Source organism: Balearica regulorum, chromosome 1, assembly GCF_011004875.1.
Source record: "Balearica regulorum gibbericeps isolate bBalReg1 chromosome 1, bBalReg1.pri, whole genome shotgun sequence".
Taxonomy (NCBI): domain Eukaryota; kingdom Metazoa; phylum Chordata; class Aves; order Gruiformes; family Gruidae; genus Balearica; species Balearica regulorum.
Window position 1 is genome coordinate 77084101 of NC_046184.1, and position 23219 is coordinate 77107319.

At 41.5% G+C, this 23219-nt stretch overlaps 1 protein-coding gene across 3 annotated transcripts in view; it reads left to right on the top strand.

The window, feature by feature from the left end:
* The window catches only part of PARVB (parvin beta), a 70922-nt gene that overhangs the window by 30743 nt on the left and 16960 nt on the right, over positions 1-23219 (top strand). For all 3 annotated transcript variants that reach the window (XM_075759932.1, XM_075759922.1, XM_075759915.1), the window contains exons 4-9: positions 5847-5949; positions 10336-10476; positions 11329-11444; positions 18816-18874; positions 20568-20587; positions 22344-22405. In XM_075759932.1, the coding sequence (XP_075616047.1) occupies positions 5847-5949; positions 10336-10476; positions 11329-11444; positions 18816-18874; positions 20568-20587; positions 22344-22405 (501 nt within the window). The remainder of the gene's footprint in view (positions 1-5846; positions 5950-10335; positions 10477-11328; positions 11445-18815; positions 18875-20567; positions 20588-22343; positions 22406-23219) is intronic.

Sequence of the window (23219 nt, forward strand, 5' to 3'; positions counted from 1 at the left end):
CCATTAATATGTAAAGTTCCATTAGTTGGTCAATGTCACTAACTGCAAAGAGTGTTTGGGGCTGCTTCTAGCTCTCTTTTGAATACTTTTTTAAAAAAAAAAGGCTGATCTATGTGTGCTTTCCTCGTTCATGTGTGTTTCTTTGTGTATTGGGTGTAAAGGTGGAAGGAATCTTTTTTCCCCCCTTCTGGTTCAGATGTGGTTGAAGCTTCAAAAGCTTCATAGCTGGTTGTCATCCTAAACATAATTAGAGTTAATAGGCTGTAGGAATTGAGTCAGAGACTTTGAAAAGATATTTTAACATTTCTCATAAGTGGCAGATTTCTTACGATTTTCTCATGTGTTTGGTAGGAAAAGTATGAAGAAGAGCTTCTACTAGTTGAATCCAAAATTTTAAAACCACAGCTTGCAAGAATTGGGTCCCATCTGAAAGTGCCTTGCCTTGACAAAAGACAGCAAGTCACAGTTGCAGGATGCTTTCCCCCCTTGCAAAAACTTCTGTGAGATTGGCTGATACTGCAACAACTTTTGGCCTTTAAAGCCCATCTAAACTTTGTACAGATCCAAACACTGCTGCTCTAGATACTGCCTGAAATGAGTAAACATTCTCATTTGTAGTAAATCATTCACTGTCCTAGAAATTATAATCTTTTTCCATGTTTAATTTTATAGCTTTTTAAAATTCACCGTGGTGAAGAGAAAATCCAAATGAAGCCACTGTCCTTTTCGTAAGGTTTCACGTGTGACCAGATGAAACCATGCTTCCTAAATGCTCCTGAAAACAAGAAGCCTTCTCTTTGTTTGCAGGTGGCCAGTGCTTTGTGCTTAGTCAATAGTTCCCAGGCCTGAATATGAATTTTTAATATTAATTTCCATGCTCGACCCTGAAGCCAGTTAAGCTTTTGTGCCTTTGATCTCAGCTTCCTAATTCTCCCAGAAATTGAGGGGAAAAGGGTCATTGAAATCAGGGTTTTCTTTCTTTGCTGTTTTTGGTGACTGGGCTTCCTGTTTTCCCATTGTGCCAGATCTATTCATGTATTTTGTCTTATTTTTCATTTTGTTCATTACTGTGTAGCGGTGACTGTGGGGTCCTATGCCCTTGAACTCTGCACTTTGACGCTGAATGTGCCTTACCGCTGTGGGAGCAGCCAGCCTGCAGAACAAAAATACTTCACCCAGCTGGTTAAGTTTGATGTAAAAACCCACCTTGCATGAACTAAAAAGCCAAATTGGCCAGGCAGATTCATTTTTTCCTTCTAGATTTCTAGCACTCTTTTGTTTCAGCTGTCTGCCTCATGGCGAATTTTAGTTGTCAGCCCAGTGTTTAGTAATGCAGCATGGCTCATTTAACCAGACATATGCGTTTGTCCTAAAAATGATATGATGAACGAATGTGTCAGAATTTAAAGCACTGCTGGAAGTTTTACAACTACAAACGCATGTGTCTGAGCATTTGATGCAGTTCAGAGATGTTTTGTATGAGTATGGATATGCATGAAAGGGCAGGCATGGTTTTGAGGATATAGGGGTATTGTATTAAAGTTTAAAAATCACACTGCTAATCCCAAATACTGTAGAAGACTATAGAAAAGCAGCTTTTTATGAAGGTATGACAAGTTAAGTGACCTAACAAACATTTCCATGTGCCTGCGTGCTGTTTTGTGAGTCTACAAGTACTGAACAAGAAGATGAGAGATGAGTCTCGGCTGCACTGAAGATTCTTAGCTACACGTGGGATCTTGCTGTTGCTTCACCAGCTGTTGGATGTAAGGAGAGGCATGGTTGACCCTGGGACAACAGGCTTTGCAATAAAGCACTTCCTCAGTCCTGCAATGTTTCTCTTACACCTGTTATTTAATGCAGCAAATGTAGCCCAAGCTTAAAAGGCAATATTGAACTGCAGGCACAGAAATGAAGGAATGGGTAGGGGAGTGTGAGACCAGACAGATCAAAGTTAAGCGTATTTTCATACACAGGAAAAGCTTTCTGTCTGCACCTTCTGTCTGCTTCCCACCAAGTATTCTGTGCCTGTATCAAGCTGTTTAAATTTTTAGACATTCAGGTTATTGAGTATTTTCTGATTCTGTCTTTGCATGAAGAAGCAACTACAAAAAAACTGGAGAGCTGACTTTCCGTGAGCAGAGAGTCAGAAAGTATTTCAGCATGTTCATCATTTCAATAAGCAATATGGTGCTTTATTTCTCTTGTAAAAGTTTAAAAAAACCTCACAAATTCTGTGGAGAAAGATATTTGCAGGCTCCTAAATAAGACACAATCAGGAAATCAGGAGGTGGGACAGAAGATTTTGGGGATTTGTTTGTTTTTTTAATTACAACACTTGCCAGTGTTCACGCACGGTTAAAAACTACACTTGGGTATTTTTTTTTCTTAAATACAAATTGCAAATTCATTTTTTCAAGCAGAGCTGGAGTTGTAGTCTGAATTCTAAAGAAGTTAGAATGTTCTTTGGGATATTTTTCTTTCACTCAGGTGCTGAACTATTAAAATAAGCAAATAACTATGGCTAGACCTTGTTTAATTTGTATCTCTTTTATGTAGTTTTTTTCCAGAAGTTTCAGTGAAAATTTCTGAAACATTTAAGTAGCACATAGTGTAAGTATTTCCCTTTTATAACACTCTGTACCCAAAAGCACTTTGTGATTCCTGTGAACCTACACTCTTGGAAATGGGATGTTGACTGCTGCATTAGAAGATACTTCCAGACTTTTATTTTTAATTCCTTGGCATATTCAAGATTCTGACTTCAATACCATTCAGCACAGGACAGACAAAATAAAATGTTTATTAATGGTTTCAAATAGTTTAGCATCCTGAGTCTTCCTTTAACAAATCTTCTGAGGACTTTTGGAAGTCTGGCCTCTTCCTATAGGGACTGTAATGGGATCTAATTATCAAATGATAATTTCAGCTGAACTTCAGATAATTTTTGAAAGTCTGCTCTGTAAATCTCATGGAAGACCTAAATCTTCCATGACTTCGATTTCTTCAGTTGTTTTTCTCTTGGTGTCTGTGTGTGTCGGAATTGTATCACTTTGGAATTGGGCAGTCGCCTTATTGACAGGCATAGAAAATCTCTTTCTAGATGATCTATGACAAGAAAATATCTTGTTATTTAGGAGTCACTTTTCTGTGTCACTAGTAAACGGTTTTTGAGGTGAAAGATGGTATCTCTCTTCTCATTGTCTTCCAGCTGTGGTAATCCTTTCCTAACTTGTCTAATGTCTCTCTCTAGCCCTTTACCATAAATGCCCTTCTATCCCCTGAAAAAGATGGAAAGAGACAAGAATAGATGATTGGAGTTTTCTCTCCAGATGTGGTAATGGTTCCCTACCGGCAGAGCAGAGCTGTGCTAACTCTTTTATTTAGGCTGCATCTTCTTGCATTTAACTTTTCCTGGCTATAATCTCTGATGAGCTAATTGTGGTTGGGGTTTTCAAAGGAAATCCAAAGGTTTGATGCCCTATGCCAGATGATAGCTGACATGTTACGATTTTTTGAAAACCCTAGCTTTAAATTTAGAGGAGAAGGACTGGGCAGGGAGAGATCACCTGATCTGGAGGCTGCTGAAAAGGCATCCTGAGAACTGCTGGAGGTTGAAACGCAGGAAGAAAATTGTCTTGACATTTTTTTCTGCTGTATGTGATATATATATATATACTAGGCTGTGTGACATAGAAGCAGGATGGTTTCCAGAGCATGTTGGAGCATATGTCAGGAGACAGGCTTCCCAGCATTGCTCCTGTGACCACAGCCAAAGTGAGGGGATGACTGTACCTGCCCACGCACTGTGCTGCAATACTCTTTTCAGTCCAGGACCCCAAGTGCCAGCAGTAGCCGGTGTGCCAGCAGGCTGGGCTGCTCAAGCAGAAGTGCAGTTGTCAATTTATTGGCAGCGCAAGCCATGAAGGTGTTGGAGGAGGGGAACATGAGGCAGGGGAAGGAGAGGGAGAAACTCTGTGATCCCCCTGCCCAACATATGGCATTAGGTGGATGTGAGAGTGTGGAACAACTCGGCGGCATGTGTTGGAATGGTGGCGGTAGCTGTAACCGCACAGTGGAAGCCATCTCATAGAGGGAATGGCCCAAGTGATAGATAAGGTTCTGGCAAGGTCACAGGGGAGAGTGGGGCAATAATACTCGTGCAGAGCACATCCTTGTGTATCCACATCTGTTTTCAAATGTCACGTCCACTTTTCCTTTACCTCTAGAGAAGACCACTTTTGATACAAGTTGCTGATATTGACTAGTGAATCACTTACCAAAAAAGCTTTATTTTGAAAGAAAGCTCTTTAGAGAAGTAATTTTTATTATTGAGATTTTTCATCCCTCTGGGCAGCTTAGAGGGCAAAAGTGATTTATGTATATGAGCATTGATGAACTGACTGGTTGCCACATCACTCCGCTAAAATTTGCCACTTAGACTATTTTTAGAGCTGAGTTTCAGCCCTGCACATTTTCAGCATGCTTTGGAAGTACTAAAGATATAGATTAGAGGTACATGAAGCATTAGTATTTCACATGTGGATAGTAAACTTCTTTGTGAACACTAAGCCTAGCAAAACTTGAGGTTGGTAGATTCAGTGAACCTCAGTAGGCAGGCTGAATTACTTAAATGTCCTTGTGACCAACATATTCAAATGCTCGTGTTTCCTAGGATTGCCAGTGTGGGTGTTTTCCGGTGCAAGCCTGTCTATATTTTGTTTATTTGTTTTTGTTTCACAATCTCTTGTATATTTAAACCCCAAAACTTTCTTAGCCGAAGAGAGGTAGAAGTATAGGATCTAATCAGAAAGTGAATTTAAAGAATCCACAATTTTATATGAAGCAAATTAAAAACTGCAGAATTTTTAGGTGAGGCTCATTGCTTTAGGTGGCTCTAGTTAACGGATTTTGCATGTCTATGACTGGCAATAGTCTTCTCTTACAGAATCAAGGATTTAGCAGGATTTAACATTGCATTTCTTCCCACAGAACTATGTTATTTTTGCAAAAGGAATTTAATTTTCCAAATAATAAATTGCAGGAAAGCACTACTGCAAACTTCAAACAATCAAGGGGTGTTTTCCCTGTAAGTGTTTGGAAATTATTATCTTTGGCATTTGGAAAACTTAAACTCTGTTCCTTTTCTTTTTAAATGTTCTTTATGATCATTCCTGTTTTGCAGGTGATTGAATGATTTTTTTAGTTACAGTAGTCAGCATATGGGGACTATTACATATGTTGAAGAATGGTTATGAGGACCATTTGACCAAAATTTTAATTTCAGTCTTCTGTTTTCTGTAATAGGTTAAGACAAAATGCCTTGTCCAGTTGCTAATGGCAGGGATCTAGCTAGTGGGTCTGTTTAGCTCATGTTAGTAGGAGCATTCATTCTTTCCCCTCTGAAGCTCTTCTTTCTGGCACACCACTCACATCTGTTCAAGGTAAAGATCATGGTGGGAGCGTGGGACTGTTGTCATCTATTGACAGGTCTGCTGTTCACATAAAACAGGTAAGATGTGAGTTTGGGGACCTGGAGAACATAGAACATAGGTTCTAGCAAAGGTTATTGTTGCAGAGCTGTTAGTTGCTACTTGCTTTAGAATTGGTGCAATAAGGAAACATTTTAATGAGGAAAAATAGAGGGCACTAAAACTGCCATGCTGCAAGACCTGAATTAAGAACAATAGAACAAAAGCATTTCTTTGCCTGGTATTTCTCTGTAACTTGGAAATATATAAATATGGTTTCTCTTGCTCTGTTTTATATTCCTGATTACTGCCTTGAATGGAAGGAACATATTTCAGTGGTTTTTTGACATTAGCCTCCTTTTTCTGTACTTCCAGGTTCTAATTGACTGGATTAATGATGTGCTGGTGGAAGAGAGAATCATTGTCAAACAGCTGGAAGAGGACCTTTATGATGGGCAGGTGCTGCAAAAGCTGCTAGGTGAGTTCACAAAGAGAAGGCGGCCCCAAAGACTGGAAGGGGCCCAAAGTTAATCTCTTCCAGAGCTGCAGACAGCAGCAAGTCAGTGCAGTAACTCACCATCTCACCAGGGATACAGTTCGTTTCACTGATAGCTGCAGTGTCAGCTTCTCCATCTGTTCTTCTCAGGCTGTCTGCTGAAAGGGGAGGAAATCCAGATAATTCCTAGGTATCTGTCTCATGGACTAAGCATAGTCCAGACAGCTGAAATATGTGGTAGAAAAAAGGTGAAAAGATTCATGTTTCCAGTGGCAGACCAAGCAGATGCCATGTGGTCCAGAATTTTGTCTGTATAGTTTGCTTCTGAGAGCTTTTGGGTTGAGAACTTTTTTGAGGTCCTGATAGAATTACTTTTAGGGGAAAAATGAGAAAAAGAGAATGTATGGCAGCAGGCACATACTCATAACATGCACTTATGTGCGAATGATTCATAAAAGGATATACTCAGTTAAGCAATTGCGATTTTGCAAACCCCTTATATCTTTGCGATGTGTGCATTCACGCAAGAAGCACAATGGAGAAAACCTTGTGATGATGCAGTGATTTATGGGGGTGCTTTTAGCAAACAAAGAGGCTTGAAGCTTCAAGTGCCATTGTAAATTCACACTGTTTCTTGGAGACACAGATCGTCAGACTGCTCTCAGTTTACTTATGACATGTTTTCAAGAGTGGGTTGGGATGTGGGATGTATGTCTCAGAGTGGGGCAAGAGGACCTCGTGCTGCTAACCCCACTGGTGCTAACAGATGCTGCTTACTGAATTTTCTGCATATGCCCCTTAAATAACGGGTCTACAGCATTTTGGTGAACATGCATGAGCTTTTATAATTTGCTAGCAACAATTAACTTTGTGTGCAATTAAAACTCCTCAGAAATAACTTGAGAAGTAAAATGAGAGTACTTTTAACACTGCTTGGTGAGACTGCAGCTGGAACCCTCCAGACATGGTGGGCAGCAGGGATGTAGAGTTAATTTTAGCTGGGGAGTATTTCTGTGAGTACTGTTGTACTTAACATATAGATACTGCTGTTTCAGCTGGTGGTAGTGCATTTCTCTGTAGTCATTTGTCATAGGTATCACTGCTTCCTTACTCTCCCTGTGGAGGCCATGGTTCAACCCTTAGGCCTGCAGACATTTAAAAAGTGCTTAGTTGTACATACAGAATCACACACAGCGGTAGGGCTTGGAAGGGGCCTCTGGAGATCATCTACTCCAACCCCCCCTGCTCGAGCAGGATCACCTAGAGCAGGTTGCACAGGATCACGTCCAGGTGGGTTTTTAATATCTCCAGAGAAGGAGACTCCACAACCTCTCTGGGTAGCCTGTTCCAGTGCTTGGTCACCCTCACAGTAAAGAAGTTTTTCCTCATGTTCAGATGGAACTTCCTGTGTTCCAGGTTGTGCCCCTTGCCCCTTGTCCTGTCACTGGGCACCACTGAAAAGAGTCTGGCTTCATCTTCTTGACACTCGCCCTTTTAGATATTTATAAGCGTTGATGAGATCCCCTCTCAGTCTTCTCCAGGCTAAACAGACCCAGCTCTGTCAGCCTTTCCTCATATGAGAGATGCTCCAGTCTCCTCATCATCCTTGTAGCCCTCTGAGCTACGTATGTAGCCCTCCTAACTACATATGTAGCTCAGTGGGATTTAGCGTATCGTACAGGAGGAAAGGTGGGCTGGTACATCTTCCAGCCTGAGACTTTAACTGGATTGCTTTTGATACCTGTGAATATTGAAATATTAAGATCAATTCAAGCAATTAGAGCCATTGCTCAATAGATGTAACCAAACGAAAGGGAAACCATTGTAACTTAGAAAATAATTAGTCATAAGGTAAGAAGCTCTGGAACAATCTCATTTTAAACAGCTCAGTCTTGGAAGAACAGATGTGCAAAGATAAGAAAGTTACAAGGTGATAACAAAACCAGCCTTGAGGGATAAGGTGTATATGATACCAGGACTGAGTCTGAAGACCCCTAAAGACCACCCGGAGGTGCCAAAAAACATGCGTGAAAGACATTAGCATATGCTAACGAGTTCCCGGAAAATCCATGAATGTGATAAGCACTACTCAGAAATATACTGAATATGTATATCAACATAGTATAAATACTTGCTAGTTTTGTCTTTTGGGTGTGCACGTTAGGTGGAGTTATCCCCCGTGCACCCAATGCTGCAATAAAGAATGCCTGCTTTCTAAAACTTCAAAATAAGACTTAGAGAGTGAATTATTTTGCCGCTTTCCGGTAACAGTTTTTCCTCATTTTCTTCCTGTGGGGCCTCTGACTGGAGACCAAATGCTTCTCCCCTGACCTGAAGCTATCACAACTCATCCCCAATCTTGTGTTGTTCTTCAGTGGTGTCTTGGTTTCTTCAGCAAGATGCATATTACTGAATCTATCCATCTTCATGCTGTCTCACTGGTGCAAGAGGCAAAGGATATCATGCCTGTGGTGGCACTCCTGCTGCTTGAGGCCCGAGAATTAAGTCAGCTCTCTGTTGTGCAAGTCTTCTTTTCTGGTGCCTGCGGGAAAGGCTAACGAAGTAGGGTCATTAAACTTCAAGTAGTAGTAATCTGCCTTGCTTTTGAGAGATGTTTCAAGAAGATCTGTCTTGATATGTACACACCCCCCCCAAAAAAAAAGACAACAGCTTGTCAGTGGGCTTGTTTTGAAGTAGTTTGGATTAAGAGATTAGCAAATGGCTGTCTGACTGATTGAGGTGGAGCTCCATGTTTAGTTAATTTTATCAAGGTACAAGTAGTGCCACTCAGAGGGACTGGATTGGCTTGGGACACGTGGTGTCAGGGTGAAAGGAAATACATTTCTGATTGCTGACTGGCAGCTAACTTGGGCTGAGAGTAGATAGGAGCCATAACGTGTGACCGAAAAATGAATATTGTAGTACAATTTTTTTTAAAAAAGGCTAGAATAATTTAATATTTGCATGTTTTGGTAGTCAGTCTAAAAACAACTCGGAGTATCTTGGCTAAAGAACATTTTTATTATTAATATTATTCAGATATTGATAAAAATTTCCTCCTGTAGATTAACAGAAACAGTCAACACGTTCAAAGTATTTGTGAGTTGATAACCTGCAAGTCTCTTCTGTTTGGGTTATTAAAGTACTTTTCTATTTCTGTCACTTTCTAAAAACAGAAATATCTATCTTCAACTAGGTAAAAGGTCCAGAAGAAACATACTCTTAAACTTGAGAGCAGAAATATTTCCATTATTGGAATAATAGGTTTTTACAACGCTGAAATGTTTCTGAAAGATCTTCAAAGTTGAAGCCCATCCCATTTTGTGAAAACAGTTTTGGTGAAGTATGTTTTTTGTTTTAAAGACTGGAATAGTAATCTATAATTGGAATATGTTCAACCGGTCCTGACCTCCTAGTCCCAGCAGCAGAGTGTGTTTGACCATTTTTTCCCCAAGATGAAGGCAGAAAAGAGATCAACTGTTCCCATTGCTCTGGTGGCTGGAGGACTCTACCCTACTTTCCTCAGCTCTCTTTCTTCTTCTTTTTTTTTCCTTTTTTCTTCTTTTTTTTAGGGAAACTCAGCTCTTGTGTCTTTGGCAAGAGCCACAATGCAGCGGAAGAGAAGGATGACTTGTCTATGACTTTGGCAACAAATAATTATATTACAGAAACAGAATTCAAATTTTAGTAATGGCATTTTACAAATTTTCCCTTACTAGTTCATTTTTTTGAAGCAATCAATCATGATGTGACAACGTCATAATGACATGACAAGATTGTACCAACTTACTTCTTTCTTTAAATTAGTTCCACTGAGCCAATACAAATCTGTGGGTCTATGACTCCTGATGGTTTGAGGAGGCAAAGTTTGCTTTAGCTTAAATTCATACCTTCAGCTAACCTGAAATAAAGCTTATCAAGCTGAAGTAAATGTTCACACAGTATTTCCCTTTTTTTATCCTACATGAACTTGTAATTATAAAAGTCCATTAAGCCTGTGCAGATTCCTTGTGTTGTGAAGGCTGTGTTGTGCCAAATTGTTCTCAGTGGTGAAAGAAAACGGGAGGTACAATAAATACTATTACTAACTTGGTCCCTATATGAAAGTTGTCGTATATTTTGACACCTGATTTAGGAGCACGTTCTGCCAGACCTTAGCAGTTTTCTATCACAGGTTTTATTGGAATTGACACACTTTGATGAAAGGTTTGCTTTGCAGCTATTTTGCTTTCTGAGGAAAATCATTCTGTTGGAAAATTTCTAGCAGAGTCCAGCTTTACCCAGTGCTCTGTGTTCATTATTCCCAACCAGACCCTTGCTTAATCTGATTTTGCCTGTTCTTTTTGTTGTTCTTTTTTTCAAATGCAGAAAAATTGGCTGACCGTAAACTGAACGTGGCAGAAGTGACGCAATCTGAAATTGGTCAGAAACAAAAGTTGCAGACAGTCCTGGAAGCTGTCCATGATTTACTCCGACCCCATGGCTGGACAATCAAGTGGAACGTTGACTGTAAGGACTCTGTTATGCTTTCTGTCTCAGCTTCACAGGCAAGGAGGGAATGATAATCAACAGTCGAATCATATTCTCTGTGATGCAGTGGGTTTTTTAAAATTTATTTTTTTGCATAGAGGGTGTTACCACATCCGTGTATGGATTGTAACTAGTACCTTCTTCAGTAGTCTTTGTTTAAGGACAGAGGTACATGGCTATGGGATAATTGAAGTAATTTGTTCCTTTAAGGATATGCTTTCATTAGAAAGTTTTTGCTTCCTGAATTTGAATCCCTACAGATACAAGAAATGTGTTGGTCATTCAAGTACTAGAGGGCGGTCTAAATCCTTCAGGCCACCGGAGTGAAAGGATCCTGCATCCTGCTGGAGGGTGCCCTTTGGACAGGCTAAGCAGAAAGCACCCTCTGTTCAAGCATGGCCTGTTATAATCTGAAAGTAAGAACGGAATTTGAGAAGTCCCTTCACCTAGGTAGTGAGTGGGGTTCATCGCTTACGGCCAGGGAAGCTTGTGTTAACACTTTGGAAGTCTGCTAAAAGCAGAATTCTCCAGTATTCTCCAGTACAGTGGAAGGGAAGTGAGTGAGCCTGCTTGTCTTTGACTAGAGAGAGAGCTGAAGTGTTTGGATTCCTAAGTTAGGCATGTAACTTAAAGGGAGGGTTGAATCTAGGCTTTGCTACCTGTAAGATTATATTGTAGCCTTGTTAATTTAGGAAAGAAGAATAAAAAGAAAAAATGTGTTTTTCTTTGTGTTCACCAAAGGCATTTTTCACTGCCTTTTTGCCAGAGCTGTTTGTTTAAAATAAAGCCTCAGTATTCTTTTATTTGATTCATTTTCCTTGTTCCCTGCAGCAATCCATGGCAAGAATCTGATTTCCATTCTTCACCTTCTGGTAGCTTTGGCAATGCATTTCCGGGCTCCCATTCGACTACCTGAACATGTGTCTGTACAAGTGGTAGTTGTGCGGGTGAGTATGAACTCATAAGAGAAATTGATCAGAACAATATAATTTATCGTCCCACTGATTTTGCAGTACTGGGCTGCTCCCACTCATCATTCCCCCGATCTCTTGTCATTTAGAAAATTCTCATCCCAATTGTTTAGTGAGTCCCAGTCCTGGGAATGCATTTTTGGTGTGCTTAAATGTGATCCCAAGAGCATCGTATCTTTAATATGTTTGGGACCACCATTTGCTATTGCAATACCAAGCTAAAAACACATGATGGGATTTTGTATGAGTGAGTTGTGTCTGTAATTTCTGGCGCTTTAGTAAATGTTTTTTGCCATGCATTTTTTGTATAGAAGCCATTGAAACACAAACAGTACAGAAAGGAATTTCAGCACATAGAATCTCCCTAGTCTGGGAAATCTGTTACTGATGCTGTTTTTCCCCAATGACTTATACAGACTTAGACATGTTGTTTTCCTTGGCATGCTAATAGGCTTTCATCATTTCTTTCACAGCCTTGTGTTTTTGTTAGCTTTCCTTAGATAAGAAGAAGAGATCTGACCTGAGGAGTCCTGACTTCTTCCCTCCTGCCCTAGATAGTGCTCTAGTTATTCCTTTCTCTGCTTGGTGTTGACCGTTTTCTTTCACTCTACAAAGACTCTACTTTCAGAGCACATGTACTCTTGCATTTTATCTCTCCTTCTATCCCAGCTGAAGCTCCTGTGGCAGTACAGTCTGTAGCATGCGAACCCAACTTTTCTCAACAGCTGTTGAAACACCAGGCAGAGCTGTTCAGCTGGCACTCCGATCATGCTGTGACTGTTTGCTGTGGTGCTCAGCGCTATCGTTGCAAGGCAGGTTCAGCTGCTGGCAGCAGGCTGTGGAAGGGCTTTCTGTATGTGCCATTTATCGTTAAAGCTGTCAGGCTATAGTAGGTTCCTTTCAAGAGTAAAGAAGATAACATGATCTCGGACTCTGTTTTGCAAATGTGGATCCCCTTACAAGATTGCAATTGCATGGTGGTTGATTAGGCAAGCCTCATTTTGCTTTACGTTTAAATAATGGCATTTTCCAGGCTGCCTGCCTGAATACTCTAGACGTACAGGGTGTGATGTAAATGAGTAATTGATGGATACTCCCTGGTTCACAATAAATGTATGTGTTATCTTTAAGAAGTGATTTTGAACTGCTTTCAGGCTGCTGTAGTTCTTTCATTTTGAGAACACTGAGTTAGGTATAAAGAAACACAAATGTAAATGGGAGGCTAATTTCTTTTTAAATTTCTCTTGACTGTCTTGTAAAGGTAAGGGGGAAAATGTAAATATAAGGTGGTCAGCAGTCCTCTGGCACCTTGATGCTAGGAATCTTCTGCCCAGTACAGTGAAGTGCCTTCTGTAACTGATGAGTCAGAAAAAAACCTTAGGTAAAGAGGGAAAGCCTCCCTTTCCTTGTCCTTAGTTCAAGCTTCAGGACCCTCCATGCCAAGGAAGGCTGTGGAGAAGGTGTTTTCATCTTTTCCTGTTGGAGAGGTATAGAGAAGACACCTACAGAGCGAATCTGGTTCACCAGAGTCCTTGCATCTTGAGACTAGACAAAGCTGAGGTGAAGGAAGACAGGGTGAGATAAAGGCTGACAGAAACGAAAGAGAGAAGAGCAACTCCTGTATCCCCAAAGGAGTGCCATAAGGCATTGGAGCAATGGTACAATGTGAGTTAACTTAAACTCAAGAGGCTGTAAGCGCTTGCTTTTGGACCTGGAGCCTGGAGTCCTGGAGAAGGTTATGGCAACTGCAGGCTGTGAGCTTACCTCAGCTGTCCCCGTGCAAGAGGAAGCTTGTTTCACCCCCCACATCCCACTGCTAAGAAAAGCTTGCAGCTCTTCAGCTTTGTTTATTTAAATGGAAAGCAAGGCACGGCATAAACTGAGGCATGTTTCTTCTGCAACAATAACTTTTGCCTTATAGTTCGGTAAATTGAATTTTTGTACTTCAGCACCCATAATATAGTCTAAAAATGCATGCTATTTCAGTAACACAGATCTCTTTAAATGGATTTTATTTAGCTGTTGTTACACTAATGACAAATAGAAGAATGGTAATGAGGTTAATATTGTTCCTAATCCAAGTAAGAAAACTATTATTAAGAAGATGATTATTATAATTATCAATTTATTGTTAAATGATCTCTTATTACAGATCCAAATAATGATTAAGGTTCTGTCAAACTAGATCACAATTAATATGTCTGCTCTAAGAGGTTTTAGTTTAGATGCTGCCTCTTACTTGAATATGCATTTAAGGGGATTAATCAACAGTTTGTTAAGTAACCTTTGTAAGCTTTGCAGAATTGACCCCGCAGCAAGAAAACCTCGCAAGATGCCTCACTGGCAAATGCTTGAGCCACACTACCCAGGTTGCGGAAGGCAGGGACTGGGAGAATGCAGAACCGCCCACTGTAGGAGAAGATCAGGTTTGAGAATATCTAAGGAACCTGAAGGTGCACAAGTCCATGGGACCTGAGGAGTTGCATCCGCGGGTCTTGAGGGAACTGGCGGATGAAGTGGCTAGGCCACTCGCCATCATATTTGAGAAGTTCTGGCAGTCCAGCAAAGTTGCCGCCAACTGGAGGAGGGGGAACATAAGCCCCATTTTTAAGAAGGGTAAAAAGGAAGACCCAGGGAACTACAGGCTGGTCAGTCTCACCTCCGTGCCTGGCAAGATTATGGAGCAGACCCTCCTGGAGACTATGCTCAGGCACATGGGAAATAAGGAGGTGATTGGTGACAGCCAACATGGCTTCACTAAGGGCGAATCGTGCCTGACAAACTTGGTGGCCTTCTATGATGGGGTGACAGCGTTGGTGGATAAGGGAAGGGCAACTGACCTCATCTACCTGGACTTGTGCAAGGCATTTGACGCTGTCCCGCACGACATCCTTGTCTCTAAATTGAAGAGACATGGATTCGATGGATGGACCACTCGGTGGAGAAGGAATTGGCTGGATGGTGGCACTCAAAGAGTTGTGGTCAACGGCTCAATGTCCAAGTGGAGAATGGTGACAAGTGGCATTCCTTAGGGGTCAGTACTGGGACTGGCACTGTTCAACATCTTTGTCGGCAACATGGACAATGGAACCAAGCGCACCCTCAGCAAGTTTACTGACAACACCAAGCTGTGTGGTGTGGTCGACACGCTGGAGGGAAGGGATGCCATCCAGAGGGACCTTGACAGGCTGGAGAGGTGGGCCTGTGCGAACCGCATGAAGTGCAACAAGGCCAAGTGCAAGGTCCTGCACGTGGGTCAGCGCAATCCCAAGCACAACTATAGGCTGGGCGAGGAATGGATTGAAAGCAGCCCCAAGTAGAAGGACTTGGGGGTATTGATTGATGGAGAAGCTCAACATGAGCCGGCAGTGTGCACTTGCAGCCCAGAAAGCCGACCGTGTCCTGGGCTGCATCAAAAGCGGTGTGACCAGCAGGTCGAGGGAGGTGATCCTGCCCCTCTACTCCGCCCTTGTGAGACCCCACCTGGAGTAGTGTGTCCAGCTCTGGGGGCCCCAGTACAGGAGAGACATGGAGCTGTTGGAAAGAGTCCAGAGGAGGGCCACAAAGCTGATCAGAGGGCTGGAGCACCTCTCCTATGAGGACAGGCTGAGAGAGTTGGGGTTGTTCAGCCTGGAGAAAAGGTGGCTCTGGGGAGATCTAATTGTGGCTTGCCAGTACCTGAAGGGGCCTACAGGAAAGATGGTGAGGGACTGTTTATGAGGGAGTGTAGTGACAGGACAAGGGGTAATGAGTTTAAGCTGAAGGAAGGTCAACTTAGATTAGATGTTAGGAAGAAATTCTTTACTGTGAGAGTGGTGAGGCACTGGAACAGGTTGCCCAGAGAGGTTGTGGAGGCCCCGTCCCTGGAAGTGTTTAAGGCCAGGTTGGATGAGGCTTTGGGCAATGTGGTCTAGTGGAGGGTGTCCCTGCCCGCAGCAGGGGTGTTGGAACTAGGTGATCTTTGAGGTCCCTTCCAACCCGAACCATTCTATGTTTCTATGTTGTGGCAGTATTGTGCAATAACACGCCCACACTGAAATTTTCAAAACTAGCTAAGTCTCGCTTTCATGGGTGACTTTGGCACTAAGGATTGTCATTATCAACTTCGTTGAGCTGTTCTCACATTGTGCAGATGCATGAGGTGCTTCTTGCTCAGAAAGGCTGTGCTTATACCATGAAAATAAGAGAATCATACTGGTTTAGCAACTTCCTGCTTAGCCAAGTTGTTTGCATTTTCATAGCCTGTCCCAGAGCAATGCAGAATACTGTTAGCTTATGTAAGTGTTAGGGGCTTTTTCTTCTCTAATTTTTAGTGTCCTGCTCCATAAAATGAGATTATATTACGACAGCACTGTGCTACATAGAAAGTGTTTATCAAGATCTCCACAGACTGGTGGTGATTCTGCCCTTCCCTTTGAATTCTTCCCTTGCTTTAGCATCTTGAAGTGACAGACTGAGACTTTCCGAAGGTGCTGTTTCTGGTTTTGGTTGGGGTTTTTTTTTTTTAAATTAAAAATAGAGTCTGAGAAAGATCTGTAGATGGATCTGTATCTGTCAAACAATATGCTATCCTTTTTTGGTCCTGCACTGTATAGTTTGCTCAGAAACCCACAAGCATTTTAGAAGACTTTCTACTTTACCTTCATTGAAGGAAGAACCCTTATCTGTCTGTCTGTCTATCTATATCTATCTGTCAGTATTACTCAGAACAGCTACAAGACTAACCCAGCAGAAACCCACTTTTGTTTATATTATTTTTTAATGGGCACCATGACGTAGCCCCTCTCAAGAGTAGAGTTCCTGAAACCTAGTTACTTTCAAACCATTTTGAAATCAACCTCCAGAATTGGTTTTCTTGATGGTTTTTGTGTGAAATAGAAAATTTTCTAACCATGGCAATATACGTCCAAGTCATACGTGAATGGTCCTAGCAGAGCAAGGGTTTAGGTGGGTCTTCTAGTTAAGATCCTGTTGATAGCTACTCTAAGTGCTGATTTAAGAGTCTAAGATGATACATGTTTTAATATTGGAGGACTCAGCATGTGCCTCCTCAGTGAAGGCAGGGAAGAGAGAAACTTTGTGGTTTCAGTGCGTGCTTCCAGTGAGAACTGAAAATCCTGAGATTTTTCTTCCAGCTGAATCTACTGCCTGATATTTGAAACATTAACTTGCATGATGAAGGAAAACCCTAGTTCAGGAAAACAAAAATATTCTCAGAAATAAGTGTAAAAATTTTTCTTAAGGCTCACTGTGGTGGTTATTTTTGCAAGGCTCAGGAATTGCCATCTTTTGTGCTTAGTTTTCCTCATTTGCATTTTTAAAACTCAGCATGTCCCACCTTGGTACTACTGAGAGATTGGGGGTATTTTTACAGTAACTCCCTTGGAGTCTGAGTTGCAGACTGAAAGGTCAGAGGCAAGGCAGGATGAAAAATAAATGTGTCTGGTGGCAGTGGTGCAAGGAATCAAAGTTTTATCAGAGAATGACATTTGCTTTTGGATTGCAAGGCCAAGGGACCTAGGCTTGCTGTGCAAGCGGCATACTTAGCTGCCTCGGAGGGGGCTATGCAGAAATCCTGCCATTTCCACCTATGTCAATGTTGGCATCCATTCCTCTTTCTTATCAGGCGTTTGGAGGCATTATTCGCTAGTCAACACTTACTGAGTTTTTGTTCACAGTTTATAGCATCTTCTCCCAGGGGTACACAGTGCCTGGAAGGTCCAGAAACCTGTGTTATAAAGCAGAGACGTGGTGGGATGGAATAAAGACAACATTGTTTTGTATGCAAGAAAACATTGCCCTGTCAGACGCTTCCTCATTTTTCCATCCATGCTGTTGTCCTGGCTTGTTTCTCCAAACCTCCTGGCGCCGTTCCCACAGGCCCCTCAGGGGGAGCAGGATGAGATGTATGCATGATAGGGGAGCGAGGGGCTGTGAAGACGGGGCCAGCTGGCAGCATCCGGCACGGGGCCCAGCTCGGGCACGGAGCTGTAACAGCATAGTGATGGGAGACCATGGCTCCCACTGTGCTTTCAGCCAGGCTCCTTGGGTGGTGGCTTGAGAAAGCTGCGCTGCCTTCATTCGTTGAGTAGGGAGTCAAAGAGCAGGAGTTCTTCTTACTGGTTTTTAGATTTCGATTTTTATTTCTTGGATTGCTTCTGGGGAAGGAAGGATGTGTTTCTCTTCAAAGCTGTTCTCCCTAATCAGCTCTTGTTTGAGGTTCAGCTGGTGAAAATGATTGAGATGGCATATGTGTACGGAGCTTGTGCCTAGGGAGGTGGTTTCCCTGCTTACCTGAGCTAGCAACTTCATTAACCCTGCCGTAAGTCATTCTGACAGACCCAGTTCCTAGATGGCTGCTGAGATTTGAGTTCTTTGCGTCAGCTTTTTAAACATAGAGAAGGGAGGAAAGAAATTCCTTGGTTCAGACGTAAGGAAGGGACCATAGTTCTGGAAGAGACCCATCGAGGTGTTAGGAAAGTTTTTGACTCAGGTAAAAGCACGTCCAACCTCCAAAAGGCACGTGCCATGTCTCAAAAACTCTGGAGAAGCTCAGAAACATTTGACCCCACCTTTGTCAGGGGGCTGTGTCTTAACAGAGCTGAGGAAGCTGTTGTAGAGCTGTTTTGAAACTGAGTCTCACCTCTGTTACTAACTCTCTGTTGGGTAGGAGACTCCTTATTCATGCAGAAAATGATCCCAGGGAGAAATACCCCAGTAACAGGGAAATACTATTCATTGTGAAATCACTAGTTGGGCTTTCTATGCTCCCTACATTTCCTTGGTGGATGTGTTCCTGACAGGCGTGTGGCTGGTGGCCTCAGTAATGTGCCTGCTCAAGGAGAGCTGCCCTCATGCCCAGAGAGCTTTGCCGGCACACCGGAGCCCTGGCGTGGGGGCAGCCGTCCGTGTTATTTCAGCCCCAGACATCTCCAGAGAGCCAGGCTGCCAATTGTGTCAAATTGTTGGTTGATACCATGACATGAACGAGTGCCCTTGGGGAATTTAAGATGGGGCTGACAAACTCTCTCTGATTTGTGTTTCAAGCACGATGTTGACTCTGGTCTCAGGAGGAGAACTGTTAGTGAGTTTGTTGGCTGCAAATATCTATAGATAGATATACATTTTCCAAACATCCATTTGGCTGTCAGCCTGATAAATGCTGCTGTTCTGGGAGCGAGCCCTCCTACATCAGCTGTTTCACCTCTACCTCTACAAAACATAGCCAGCACACTTTATCCAGTTTTCCCCTCTGGGATTCTGAAAGATGCTGAATGCTACAGAGCCCCTAATGAGCTTCTCCTTTACTAATGCCATCTCCGTTTCTAACTCCATCTACCTTTCCAGAAGCGCGAAGGCCTCCTTCAGACCACTCACGTTACAGAGGAGCTGACGACTACGACAGAGTAAGCACAAAATGCTTTAGCTTCGGAGTGTGTCTGTGGTGCACAATCTGAGGCTGTTTACAAAGAGGAAAGAGAGACTTCCCCCCGCCCCCGCTAAATTAGCAAAATCCCTTAATGTGGTGCTTTTTTAACTATATAGAAATAATTTGGTCTCTGGACATATGTTACAAAGGAGAAAAGTGTCTTCCTGACGTTCTTGTATTACAGAAGTTTTTAACTGAATAGTTCATTGAAAATGACCTTTGTGACCCTTTTTTTTCCCCCCCTGCCTTCTGGAGGTAGCTATATAGAACTAATTTCTGCCCAGTGCTGTTGCCTCTCTCAAGTGAAGGGTCAATGGAGATATGTTGGGGAAGAATTAGTTTGACAAAAGGCAATTCTTTGAAATACCTCTCAAAACTGAAGTAATGCCCTGTTAAAATTGTAAGGCGAGATGATCTCTGTTTTCAGTAGTACCTCAGGACTAGAGCTCAGCAAAAATAAATAAAATAAATAAACCTCTTCCCTCTCCATTTTTTGCAACAGATTGCTTTATGTTTTTACAGTCCTTTTTATAAGGAGAAGGCTAGACATGCACTTTGGCTGCAAATAAAAGCTGAGATTTTCCTTCACGTGGCCTGAAGGCAACTTTTCTAAGAGGGGCTTACATGAGCCCTCCTTCAGTTTATCAGTGTATTGGCTCCCTGTAGAGTTGGCTCAGCTTTCCATGACTTTGAAGATAAATGAAGTACCATGTGGCTAGCTCAGTGGGGAAGATCTTTCAGATGGAAACGCTCAAAAATGAAATCATAACATCTCTGTGTGGACATTAAAAATCTCGTAGTGGTTTTTGTTGGATCAAAGCTCTGCTTCAGGTTTGTGGGCCAAAATCCTCCCCTCACTCCTATGCTCTCGAACATAGTAACAGTGTAGTTAGCTTGTCCTGTCCTTCAGATGTGGTTTGTAAGATGTAATCTGCGGAGTGAGCTTTAGACGTATTTGAGCAAGAAAGATGTTTACAGATTTACATGTGTGTTTATATATGTATTTTATTAAATTATTTAATATCACACAATATTAAGAGGTTTGCTGTTTAATGTGTTGCATACCCAGATATAAGTATAGCTACAGAAAATGCAATGATCAGCAGAACCCAACATTCATTGAATACTTTCACATTCCTCTGTGCAAATCAGGGCCTGATTGTCAGCTGATAAGCATCTGCATATGTCTGGTGATGTCACTGGCTGTGTATATAATTCATATGTGGCAGTATTATTTACATAATATCCAGATAAGATGTATGTTTTCATTCTGCAGAGAAAATAGATTAAAATGAGATAGATAGCCTTGCTCCTTTTGAGCTGTGTGGTGTAGCATCTGATGACTATATTTGTGGAAACTGTACACAGAAGTACATTTGTTCATTCTTCATCATAAAAATAGTTGTGCATAAGAAGTCATAATTACGTTTAAAACATAATTATGCTTTTCCGTTCATTTCAAATGTATTTGCCTGACATCACTGGTGGTCTGCTGGGGACATTCCTGCAGCACGTTGGGTCTGGTCTGCGACATGCTCAGCCTCCTGACTTGGTAGGAGTGGTTAGCCCTCGGCGTCTTGCAGGAAAAGGCCCGTTAAGCCCGTGGTCTTGTCTTTTCTAAGTGATTAGTCATGAACTAACCCAATATTTTTGAATGCTCTGACTTGCAGGATGATGATGGGAAGATTTGGTAAGTAACAAAGTTGACTCTGAAATTTGTTTTTTAAATTTATGTCAGGCACATATCTTGTCTGTTTTCCTTCAGCAGATCAAGACAATGGATTGAGCAATTCCATGGGGTTGGAATGTATTGCGGGGGCAGGTTTTGTTACTCCACACAGATGTGGAGCATAATGGGTAGAACCAGATCATCCAGTAAACTGCTTGTGCTCTGTAGACTGCTCTCTGTTGATTTGTTTTCATTTGTAAGTAATGAATAGCAAAAATGCTGCACCAGGCAATATTTCTTAGTACTGTTGTTATTGGCTTTCAAGTAAAAATCTTTGCAACCTCCAGCAATAAGAGTTACACCTTCTTCATAATGTGACCGTTTAGTTTATGTATCAATGAATACATGAAAATTACTGAAGCAAAGGCATTATGGTATGAGGTCTAAGAAAGCTCTGTTTATCTGCCTACTTTCAGCAACCAGTCAGCCCCCTGTAATTCCCTTGCATGGAGTATTTTACCTCCTCCATGTTCACTAGATTTTAGAGTTTAGACCTTACCAATCATAGATCTAGTCTTCTAAACAAAAAACGTTATTTTTTGATGTTGCTGCCGAGAAACTTCTCTTTTTGCATTTAGTTCTGTTAGTGGCATTAAGTTACAACTTCTCACTAAAGAGATGGGGTCTCCTGGAAAGGACTGTGTGTGGCGAAGAACAAGTCATTTAGTTTCTCTATTCCCCAGTTATAATATGTCAACACTACAATTTCCCCTCTTGCACAGTATCTACATTAATAATTAATGAGGTACTTGGAAAATAAGTAATGTCAGGGGGCTATGGGGGCTGTAGGGGCTAAATAATATATCTTCAGATACTTAAGGAATTTGGGAAGTAAATATGTTTGTTTATTTAACAATAGGAAACTATTAAAATGTGCTCTGTAAATAAAAAGAATTTGAAATTGGAAAAACTGTTAAAAACTATGTTGAAAATTTTAACAGCTTAAAACCCGCACACTTTTCCACACTTTTTTTTTTTTTAAAATGCAACTACAATTGGTTAGATTTCTAATTTTTTCTTGTTTTACCTGATGACAATTGTAATCCAAAAAACTCAGTGTTTGGAAAATTTCAGTCAGCCCAAAGCTGCCACAGTGTGAAATGTTGCACTAATATGATCAATTTAGTAGATTTTAAATTTGATTAGGTATTGTTATACAATGCTTTGAAGGTCTAAACATAATTTAAATCTTCATACTGTATGTAAGCTTTACCCTTCATACGCTGCTGAATTAGGTTTCACTTGTGTTCAGTTTTAAGCTTTACCGAAGTCAAGGGTACTACCAGTAATTTTAAATTAACCATATGAATATCTGATTTTGGTGCTGAGTGGTGAACGCAACCATAGCTGTCACTGTAGCTGTAGTACACCAAAACCAGGTGATGTTTCAGTGGTTCACTGTTTAAGTTAGGATTGAGGCACAGTCGAAATTGGTGTTGCATTTTAATTTTTCCTCCATTTACATATTTTGTGTACCAATTATGAATGGCAGAAAAGGGAAATCAGAGAACGATAACTTTATTTTCAGTTACCTCTAAAATTCCCAAAGGAGTTCAGTCTGGCGTTTAGTTAGACACCAAAATAGTGTGACAACTTTTAACTCAAGTCTGTGTTTTGCAGCTGAGACAGACCCTTAAGCCTGTGACACATAACCTGCTTCCCACACTTGGCTGTTGGAGGTGTATTAATTTTATTTTTTTCTCTGCCCTAAAACCAGAGCGTGATGCCTTTGACACACTCTTTGATCATGCACCAGACAAACTCAGCGTAGTCAAAAAGGTAAGAAATGAACTTCAGGTTTCATTTTCTACGTTGCTTTTTCTCTTACGCTTTTGGAAGGATATCCAGAAAGATCTGAAATGTAGCAGAAGAGGATTCTGAAATAGTGAAAAGGGTGTTTATTCTGCAAAAATCACTGTTTCAGAGCCTGGTGGTACCTGGATTCGTTGGCTTTGGTCAGGCTTGTCTCATTACTCTGGTTTATTGGCCCAGGCTTATCTTCTTTTACAGAAGAGTTGCTTTTGTTGCAGGGCTCTTCTACTTAACACTAATTTGTATGGTCCTCTAGTCTCTCCTCCAAGGCTGAGCACCATTGCAAAGCACGCCTGACTGTATCCAGACATATTCTTGACATGGCATTTTGTGCTAGGCAGAGTGGCAGGGTAAAGTAGCTGTTGATCTCTGCCAGCCCTTCTTAGTTTTAGAGAACACATAATGAAGAGACTCCACGTTGTTCCATCGGTTTGTTCCAGCATAGTTGTTAAGCTATTTATTAGAACAGTAGTATGCAAAGATCAGCGGTGTTATCTGTCCCTTGGCTTTGTATGAAACAGAGGATGTATGCATTTAAAATACTGCTTTGAAGTCTCTGGAAGGTTTTATCTTTCCAGTCTGAAACATCTTCTAGAAGAGTGTTTTTAAAGTTGATAGAAAATTAAGTTAACTCTCTCCATGCAATAAAAGTGTTAACACCCGACTCTGTGTCCCTTTTGGAAACATGGAAGTGTTGTAAGCAGGCTGGCAGATCTCTGTGCTTCAATACATTGGCACGTATCTGGCTCATGGTAGCAGGATCTTGCATGTCTGCTTCCTG